A 9,786-nucleotide genomic window follows, 5' to 3' on the forward strand; every position below is an offset into this window, starting at 1 on the left:
TTTCCCATTTTCTTCCTGCCCTGGTTGGTGCCTCCTCCCCCCTCCTCCATCCCACCCCATTTTCCCACAAGTGGTGAGTGAAGAGTCACCTCTAACTTTGCATTTCTTGGGTTTTGCTGTTTTGTGTCACAATCTTAGTGTTATTTAAACCTAGGTTGTTGTTGTGCGTGTTTTTAAAATTTTAATTGCAGTATAATTTCTTCAGTCCAAAGCGTTGCTTTGCCCCCCCCCCTCCCCTTCTGCCTTTGAGTGGCACGCGCCCGGAGCCCTGGTTCTGGCACCTCGGAGTGTCTGATTGGCTACGGGGCAACTCCTGTCTGCTCTCTCTGCGCCCTCATTGGGCGAGAGTCCTAACCAGCGGTACTTCAAAGCAGGCGCTCCCCACACTTAGGCTGAGTTTTGCCCACAGCAGCCAGGAGTATACTTAGTGCAAGCGGTGTAAAGCGGGGAGAGAAGGAGGGAACTGAGCAAACTCTCCTCCTCTCCGCCGCGACTGGCAGAGCCCCCGATTCGGCCCCAGCACTCAGCTACGGGACGTGCTATGGCTACGTCTATACTTGGGGTAAGTCCGAGGCGCAGATCTATATTGGGACATTTTTTTTGTTATAGATTCTCGGGGACGGTTTTCGCTTGAGAAACTGTTGCTGCTGTAATGCAGTTTCTGGTTCTTTAAAGACTCTTGCTGCATTTTCTGAGCAGATTCTGTTCAAGTTTGGGGAGCTCTGGAAACGCCTTTGCAATAAAACAATTTGTGTGCAAGCTCCCTTTGATTTGGTTTAAAGGGGGGGGGTTCGTTCTTTCTCGTGCCTTATTTTCCCCTCCCCCTCGTTCCCTTCCCCCCACTTTGGGAAATGTTGCAATTACGCTACCGTGGGGTTTCCAGAAAGCAGCTTTATTTGTATGGAAGTCTGTTTAGTCGCGTAAACAAACGTTTACGTTTGTGCTTTTATCCCGGTTTGCCCAACCTCTCTGTGACTTTGGAATCCGTCGCCGTATGTCGTTTCACCTCGGATTATTGTTGCATTCAGAATCGGGTTGTTTTTTTGTTTTTTGTTTTGTAAAAGGGAAAATTTTAAAATTAAAAGAGATCAAAATTACAGGAAGATTTGGGAGTTAATGGCTAATTCAGCGATTAGCATTCGGTTTGGTCTCTGTGCCGCTGTTGATCCTACCGCTTTCCCACCCCTTCTATTTATTATTGTTTTATTTACCTTCTCCCGCTATCCCTAAAAGGCGATTTGGGTCGATTCTGTAAAAAGGGGTCTGGTTCTGCACACGACAGGCTAAAAAGTGAAGCAAACCCGCGCCCCATTTCTGGGTAGGAGTTGCTGCTGCGAGTGTCGCTGGATAAATGGATGCATCTTTTATTTGTTAACCTCCCCAAAGAAGAACAACTTTTTGGATCCCAGAGAGCATTCCTTTTGATTTCCTCTGCCCTAGCCTGGTGCGCTGGCTGCCCTCTGGGTGTGCAAAGAAGGGGGTGTGCGGAAGCCAAGTGGAGTGTTATGGGAGGGGGTTGGGAGGAGGTGTGAAATGGGGGGCCGCCCCCCCTCCTTGACTGTCTAGCACGGGGGTGATGAGGCTGCTCACGGGTGCACTTTTGTGTCTTTCCCCCCACCTCCTCCCGCCCTCTCCCTCCCCCACCCTCTCCTCCTCCCCTTCTCCTCCCTCTATCCCGCTCTATACTCCCCCTACCCCACCCCATCTAGGAAGAGCCAAGATTTGGAACGACCCCCTTGGCCATGCTGGCCGCGACCTGCAACAAGATCGGCAACACCAGCCCCCTGACGACGCTGCCGGAGTCCAGCGCCTTCGCCAAGGGGGGCTTCCACCCCTGGAAGCGCTCCACCTCCAGCTGCAACCTCGGCTCCAGCCTCTCGGGCTTCGCGGTGGCCACCAGCAGCCGAGGTTCCAGCGGACTGGCCGGCGGCTCGGGCGCCGCCAACAGCGCTTTCTGCTTGGCTTCCACGTCGCCCACGTCGTCCGCCTTCAGCAGCGACTACGGAGGCCTCTTCTCCAACTCGGCGGCGGCGGCGGCGGCGGCGGCCGGAGTGTCCCCGCAGGAGGCCGGGGGCCAGTCGGCCTTCATCTCCAAAGTGCACACGTCGGCGGCGGACAGCTTGTACCCCCGCGTGGGCATGGCGCACCCCTACGAGTCCTGGTACAAGTCCGGCTTCCACTCCACCCTGGCGGCCGGCGAGGTGACCAACGGGGCGGCCTCCTCGTGGTGGGACGTGCACACCAACCCGGGCTCGTGGCTGGAGGTGCAGAACCCGGCGGGGGGGCTCCAGAGCTCGCTGCACTCGGGCGCCCCCCAGGCCTCGCTGCACTCGCAGCTGGGCACTTACAACCCCGACTTCAGCTCGCTCACGCACTCGGCCTTCAGCTCCACCGGCCTCGGCTCCTCGGCCGCCGCCGCCTCGCACCTGCTCTCCACCAGCCAGCACCTGCTGACCCAGGAGGGCTTCAAGCCGGTGCTGCCTTCCTACACGGACTCCAGCGCCGCCGTGGCGGCCGCCGCCAGCGCCATGATCACAGGCGCCGCGGCCGCCGCCGCCGGGGGGAGCTCGGCGCGCTCTGCCCGCCGCTACTCGGGCCGGGCCACCTGCGATTGCCCCAACTGCCAGGAGGCGGAGCGGCTGGGGCCCGCCGGGGCGAGCCTGCGGCGCAAGGGCTTGCACAGCTGCCACATCCCCGGCTGCGGCAAGGTGTACGGCAAGACGTCGCACCTGAAGGCGCACCTGCGCTGGCACACGGGCGAGCGGCCCTTCGTCTGCAACTGGCTTTTCTGCGGCAAGAGGTTCACGCGCTCGGACGAGCTGCAGCGGCACCTGCGGACTCACACGGGCGAGAAGCGCTTCGCCTGCCCGGTGTGCAACAAGCGCTTCATGCGCAGCGACCACCTGAGCAAACACATTAAAACGCACAACGGGGGCGGCGGGGGCAAAAAGGGCAGCGACAGTGACACGGACGCCAGCAACCTGGAGACGCCCCGCTCCGAGTCCCCGGACCTCATCCTTCACGACCCCGGGGTGAGCGCGGCCCGGGCGGCGGCGGCGGCGGCGGCGGCCGCTTCAGCGGGAGCCAAGGAAGCCGCTTCGGGGCCCAACGACTCCTAGAGGTGGGGAGAGCGAGGAGAGCGAGAGCGAGAGAGACAGACAGAGCGAGCGAGAGAGACAGACACAGAGCGACCGGGAGCGAGAGGTGCGGAGAGCACGAGCGAGCGCGAGAGAGGCTCCCTCCCGTCTCCCTAGTCCTCCTCTGCGCCCCGCCTTTGGAGCCGGAGCCGGAGCCGGAGCCTCTGGGGAGCTCCAGCGCCCGAGCTGGGAGCGGGAGGTGGGACCCGCCCCGCTCTGGGCGAATCTCTCCCTTCTGGACTGCAGCGGAGACTGGAACACCACGCTTGGTCCCGGGACAGCAGCTAGTAACAGCCCTGAAAAATTCAAAACAGGTTTTTTAGCACACAGAGACACAGAAAAACATACACACGCACATGCACACACACCCCCGCTATACAAACTTCTTGAGTGAAGAGCAATACACAAACTCTCCCTCCTCTATCTCAGCCCAACCTCCCTCCCTCAACCCACCTCTTTTTCCCATCTCAAAAAAACAAACAAAACCCACCACCCAGCAGAGACTGTCAGAACATTTGAAAACAAATGGGACCTATAAAAACAGACCCTTTGTGTGGATTATATTATCTATAAAATACTCCAAGTCCTGCTTGATGATACTATTTACAATGAGACTTTTTAAAAAGGAAGCGTCAAAAAAGAGGCTTAAGGTGAGAAATTAAACTGGAAGTCTAAAGACAATTTCTCTGTATTTCATAACATCTGTATAAATAGGGTTCAAAAGATTGTGTTCTCTTTTATTTTCTTGTAAATGTTTATTCAAATAGGGTTTTTTTTTTTGTGAATTCCTGAAATTCAGGGAGGTTTTTTTTTTTAATTTTCTGATGCACTTTGTGGAAGTCAGTATATATGTAAAGATATTTAAAATGTTGAGTTATCATTTCACTCACAAACACGTAAGTTAAGGTCATCTAAAGAAATTAAATGCGTTTATCTGTATGAAGAAAATCTTGGCATCGTAATATTTTCCTTTTGCTATTATTAAAGGACTCTGAACAATACACTTCCTTTTCCCTGTTTCTCCTCCCTCCCTCTCCCCAAACAACCCTTCCATGGGTAGACTTTTTTTTCCCCCTGGTATGGGAGAGAAAATCCCATCAATGACTGCCGTAGTCGATTTAGGGCATATCTGGCTCATTAAAAAACAAACCATATTATATAGAAATGTCTGAAAAGGCAATATAGTCTATATTTCAGTAGCTAAATTAGTTTCTCAAAAATGTTAGCTGCCCCTTCTTAATGCGAACTCTTTCAAAAGGTAATATTTTTAAATTCCTGGAGATCTGTTAAAAGAGAGGCAGTTTGCATTTTTTAAATATGAAAACTCATCCAGTTGGAGGGAACACTCCTAGGTCATAGTAAAACTGTGGGGGTTTTTTTTGTTTGTTTTTTAAGCGAGTAAAAAAAAAAAATAAAACATTACAAAAATGTCTTTCGCCTCCCAAGGCTGCGTAGATTGCGAGGTGATCTCAGGGGGATAAATCGCTAGTCATACTCCGGAAAAGACATTTCATGCCTAAATGAAAATCTTGTTAAATGTTATTAATTTTGACTTAGAGCACACAGCAGCCCCCTGTGCCTTGTATTCCCTTATTAGGGATTCATGTCTTATCAAATATCTAATTAATCTCCTAGACATCATTTGTTCTGGCCAACTTTATCTCAGCTGGTCCACGGGGAAAACTCGGAATATTCTCCGTGACAAAGCTCCCTTGAAGATCTTTTTAATTGTCTAAATTAACTGCACCAAATTTGCATGTCAAACGGTAAAGGGCAACCTGAGATAAAGTGTAAACGTTTTAAAAGCCCCCAAACTAAGCACTTGATTTGATAACTAGGCTTTTTAATGTTATGGAAGACAACTGCTCCTTCCCTTTTCAAAGACAGTTGATCTATGCAAATAGTGAATTGGAAATGCTTATGTCCCCATGCAGTCAAATGGCCCTCGCAGGTTATTTGAATATCAGTGGCTCTGCTATTGAAAAGGTTCAAGGATGCTCTCGGACTTCTTTGTGATTACTCAGCGCAGCGTCTTATTCTGAAGAAAAAAAACTCAGGAATAATTAAAGGCTGGGATAAGGCCTGGGAACACATTTGGGACAGGAATCTCATTTAGACAGTCTCTTTCAAAATAAGGCACAGTTAAATTGACCAGAAGGCAATTATTGAAATGAAAATTATTTTCACTCCCTTTGTCTTCTGACCACCAACTTAACAGTCACAGTTTAAAAGAGAGAAGGGAGAAAAGCAAAAGAAAATGGTTAAATGAGATAATTTCGCAATTCAAAAAATGTTAATTTAGAAAATAAAGTCCGTGTTCAAAGAATAAAAATATTTCTAAGCGTTCCCTACACAATAGCAAACCGCAAGCTAAGCCAGCCCCCCACGGAAATTCTGTTTTATTACTGCCGGTCATATAAACTCGAATGAGGATTTTGAATCTTAAAAAAAAAAATCCCCCATAACCCGTTGTTAATTTTTAACCAAACATCCTCCCTCAAAATACCGCTCTGGAAAGCACAGCCAAGTATCAATCAGACTCTTAAGGATGATAAGTACAGTGCAGGTCGCCAGGCACGCGGGACAGAAAGGGATCCATCCTGCCAGCAGCATTTTTTCAGGGGCATTCATCGCAGCTTTGGCGTCATTTAGCAACGTGATACCATTGTGCCCCAGCACCCCCCTCGCCTTCCCTTGCTTGCCTTTCCTACAGCTTTCCTACATCGTACTGCTTTCCCCGCATCTTTCCTTCTTTCTTTTGGCTATTTTCTGACACTTCGAGCTGTTGTGATCTGAAGTTTCCCTTGGGTGTTTTCTCTCCGTGTTCCCATCCAGAGCAGGCGGGTGGGTACCTGGAAAAGCTGGTGGAAGGTGCATCTTTTTTTGGGGGTGTGTGTGTGTAAGGATGAGAATTGGTGGGGGGAGGATGGGAGCGGAGTAGAGCTTGGAGAGCATGACACTGTCGCGCCAGGGTAAAATAAACAAGTGAGGTCGCCGGGGCTGCTGGGCTGGGATTTCCCCTCCTAGCTGGTTGTTAATGTTGTTGGGTTTTCAGAGGAATGCGATGCACCCTGGGTGTTGGGCAGAAGTCAGCTTTGTTTCCCATGTATAATAAAAACAGATCAAAGGACCTGACCATCCAGGTCCGATTTCTCTCCGGCTAGGGCTACACTTCTCAGCTCAGTGATCAAGGACCTTTTTGCGTTGCTTTTGCCCCTGCAGGTCAAAAAACGTCCATCATCTGCAGACTCCCCAGAAACCGAGATGGGGAAACCGCTGAGGGGCTGCAGAGCCTGTTCCTTCAGCGAGAAAAATAGAGAGCGTGTAACCTGAAAAGAAAAGAGAGAAGGCGGTGGTGGTGGGGGAACACATTCCCTTCCTTCTCCGTTAAAAAACCCCCAACAACAACAAAGAAAAAGGCACCCCCTCCCCCAAGGCAACACCTCTCCCAATAAAACCCAAATCCCTCACTCCCAAGACGTGGTGGGACATCAGTAGATAAACCCATAAGGGTGAATGGATTTGGGTTCGGAACGTTTTTTACCCAAGTGCTTGGAAAGGGATCTGTGAATGATGATAAGTTTTGGAGGAAAGGTCTGGGGATGCGTGAGGAAAGAAAAGAAAACCGATCATATAAAAACTCCTTAATTTTCCTCTCGAAACTATAACATTTCCTTAGGGAGACTGCTAAATGGAGAAGCTGCCGCAATCCGGGGCTCTCCTGGTTCGGCTCGGGAAGATGGGCCTCGGCGTCCCTCAGGGCGAGAGGGAGCCCAGGACAAAGCTGAGAGAATCGAAGTGTCCTTTCTTGGCCCGGGGAGTTAGTCCAGCGAGGCTGGTTTAGAAAGCGCGATTGGCCCCACGTTTTGAAAATTTAATTTCGCTTTATTCGGTGCCATGTCAGATGCTCTCTGTTTTGCGAGTTTCACCTTCAGTGCCAGGAGCTCGGCTAAGTTTTCGCCCATCCCTGTCACCTCCCAGCCCCAATCCAAACAGGTTTGGAGCAAGGCTTCGGGGGCTGACTTCTGCCCCGGCAGAGCTCGTGGTCTAAGCTTCTGATCCACTAGGAGTTCTATTTTCCTCTGCTGTTGTCCCTGTTCTTTTTCCCTCGGCAGCTTTCCTACCTGATGAGTGGAGGGGGCTGGGGGGTGGGAGGGAGAGGATTGAGAATTACACATTTCCTTTAAAAGATTATTATTTTGAGATTAGATTCGTGCACCTGAATGCTTGTGTGGACTTTTCGTTAAATCGTTAAAAGTCATGTAAAAATGATTTTCTTCTATTCAGATGAAAACTTTATTTATTTTAACTCTAATCTTATTTGCATCTATTATCTGTATTCACCAAGGCTCTCTTCCACTACAAAAATGCAGATGAAGTAAATCTTACATAAATCCCGCCCATTTGTGTAATTGGTATACTAAGTGTTTATTTTAAGTGAGAATAATTTAGCTACAAATTTTCTTAAGGAATAACATTCTTAACACATTAAAAAAACTGAAAACTCTGATTTGCTTTTATGTTTGACAGCAGCTCTTGATTCCTTGGAGAGGGTGTTGGGAATTGTGGCTCTCTGGCGCCATCTCGAGCTCTAGGATAGGCATGGCAGCGCTTGTCTCGTCCCGGCGAAACCTGGCAGGAAAGAGAATGGGCCAAGCGCTGGAGAGCTAGGGAGTTCGGGGAGAAAGACCGAGGTTTGGTGTTCCGGAGGGAAAGAGGAGACGAGGGATGATAGAGAGGTGTTACTGAGAACAGTGCGCACCGCGTTACTGCCCTGGCTAGCACGGCTGGAGAGCGAGAAAACGGCATGGCTCCTGAAGCGTGCCAACTCAGAATCAAAGTAAAACGAAAAATCAACGCCAGCCTGATCGCAGACTCGGAATTGCTGCTGCTGAACGTGCCTTTTGAACATGGAACTTCGCTGTTCTAGAACTCTTGGCTCTAGAACGCTGGGCCCGGATTGGCAGGCTTCGTGAAGGCCAGCATTCAGGCCACCCACCGGGCCAGCCCAAGGTCCGTGGTCCCTTCTTTGGTGCTGGTAAGAATCTCTGGTTGGTTTGGGAAACCTGTCCTCTGTGGCGGGTGACGTCGGCCAAAAGTTTCCATGACGAATGGGAAACCAAGTTGATGAAACCAGAACAAGGGAAAAGCCCCCAAGTCAACCCCTAGACTAGAAGATTTACGTAGTCCTCGGAGGAAGAGTGGGGAGAGAGGGCACAGGGATGGGGAGGTAGGGGTAGTTGTCTTTCACATTCGCCATCTCCCTACCCTCCCTGCAGTTGACACACCTATGGTCCCTACCCCTGCTTGAGACTGAAGATCCAGACTGCTGGGAATGACTGGGAGGCTGCAGCGTGTGTGTCTGTGTGTCTGCGTGTCTGTGTGTCGGAAATGGAGGAAGGGGGAGGTGAGAAGTTCCTAAGCCCCTCGCCCACAGGTCCTCCCTGAGGATCAAAGCTCTCTTGCAGCGCAAACAGACCCCTTTTCGCCCCCACCTTTTCCCTTTTAAATCAAATTCTAAAATCGGATAGCAGTCGGGGGCGGTTTGATAATTTCCTTTCCACTGTGTGGATTGTTCTCTCCTCCAGTACCCTCTCCTTCTCCGACAGCTCCCCTCCCCCACCCGCCTTAGTTTATTTTTATTTTAAAAGCAGCAACCTACATGCCCACCCCAAGCGCGCTCCTGCGGCGGAGCTGTTGGCAGCCCAGCGGCGAGCAGGACTCTGCAGCCTCAGCGCCCGCTCCAAGGAGAGTCTCCCACGAACTGGCACTGAGTAAAATGGAGCGTTTCCGGGGGAATACGCTAGCCACCTTTGCAGTGGGTAATTCGGCTGGATTTGTATTTGCTGTTTTAACACAAACCCCACTGCACTGCCTATTTCAAAGATGTGCTAATTACTACTTGGGTACCAGGGCGCAAAGTCCTTGTCCATTTCCCAGTACAAAGTAGGTTGCTAGAAAATTTGAAATTGCCTTTCAGCCTAAAGCTGCCTTACCTGAATGTCATAATTACAGTAATTATGTACATCCAAATTACATGCTAATTAAATTAGAATCAAATCGTTCTAAATCGAAATCAAATGAGGTAGTGAAGAATTAATCAATGACAACATAAATAGAGAGCTTCCTTCAGAGATATTTATTGTAACGATCCAAGGAGGAATTTGATCTGAAAAAGTCACCTGTTTATTTACTTTCAAATTAGTAATCAGTTATTATCCCTTCTCCATAATTTTAACCATTCAGTGTTATTTACCCCCCCCCCCCCCCATTCCCTCCAGACTAGGAAGTTTACAGAAATACATAGGAGGCAAATATATTCAAATACATGTCTGTATATACGTTGTGTGTACATATCCACTTTAGGTGAAATATCTGGGAGCGTCCTTGATGATGTGACTTCTCAGGGTCACCTGGCTCTCAGGGACCCTTTCACTTTGCTGAAAGCCCTCTCTTCATTTTGAATCCTCCTCTTGAGAATTGTTTTTTGCTTATGATAAAGCTATAAATTGATTCCACTCCCCCTTCAGCCTCCCTCTCTATCCTCTTTCCTCCTTAATGATCACTGACATAGTGACTATCAAGTCTCCATGAGATTTTTCGGGCATTTTATTATTGCCCGGGATAGAAGAAAAAAGAGAAACAGAAA

General features: G+C 49.7%; 1 protein-coding gene across 1 annotated transcript; it reads left to right on the forward strand.

Moving 5' to 3' along the window:
- Positions 1-297: 297 nt before the first annotated feature.
- SP9 (Sp9 transcription factor) lies at positions 298-7,258 on the forward strand. The gene is made up of 2 exons (XM_072612355.1): positions 298-562; positions 1,710-7,258. Exons 1-2 carry the CDS (start codon positions 542-544, stop codon positions 3,117-3,119), a joined length of 1,431 nt encoding a protein of 476 aa, XP_072468456.1. The 5' UTR covers positions 298-541; the 3' UTR covers positions 3,120-7,258.
- The last annotated feature ends 2,528 nt before the right edge of the window (positions 7,259-9,786 follow it).

This window comes from Notamacropus eugenii, chromosome 5 (genome assembly GCF_028372415.1).
Source record: "Notamacropus eugenii isolate mMacEug1 chromosome 5, mMacEug1.pri_v2, whole genome shotgun sequence".
NCBI lineage: Eukaryota > Metazoa > Chordata > Mammalia > Diprotodontia > Macropodidae > Notamacropus > Notamacropus eugenii.

Bases quoted from the DNA above. Each gene is read 5' to 3' on its own strand.
- SP9 (XM_072612355.1), top strand. From the start codon at position 542: ATGGCTACGTCTATACTTGGG. The intron at 563-1,709 runs GTAAGTCCGAGG...CACCCCATCTAG, and splicing joins TGGCTACGTCTATACTTGGG to GAAGAGCCAAGATTTGGAAC.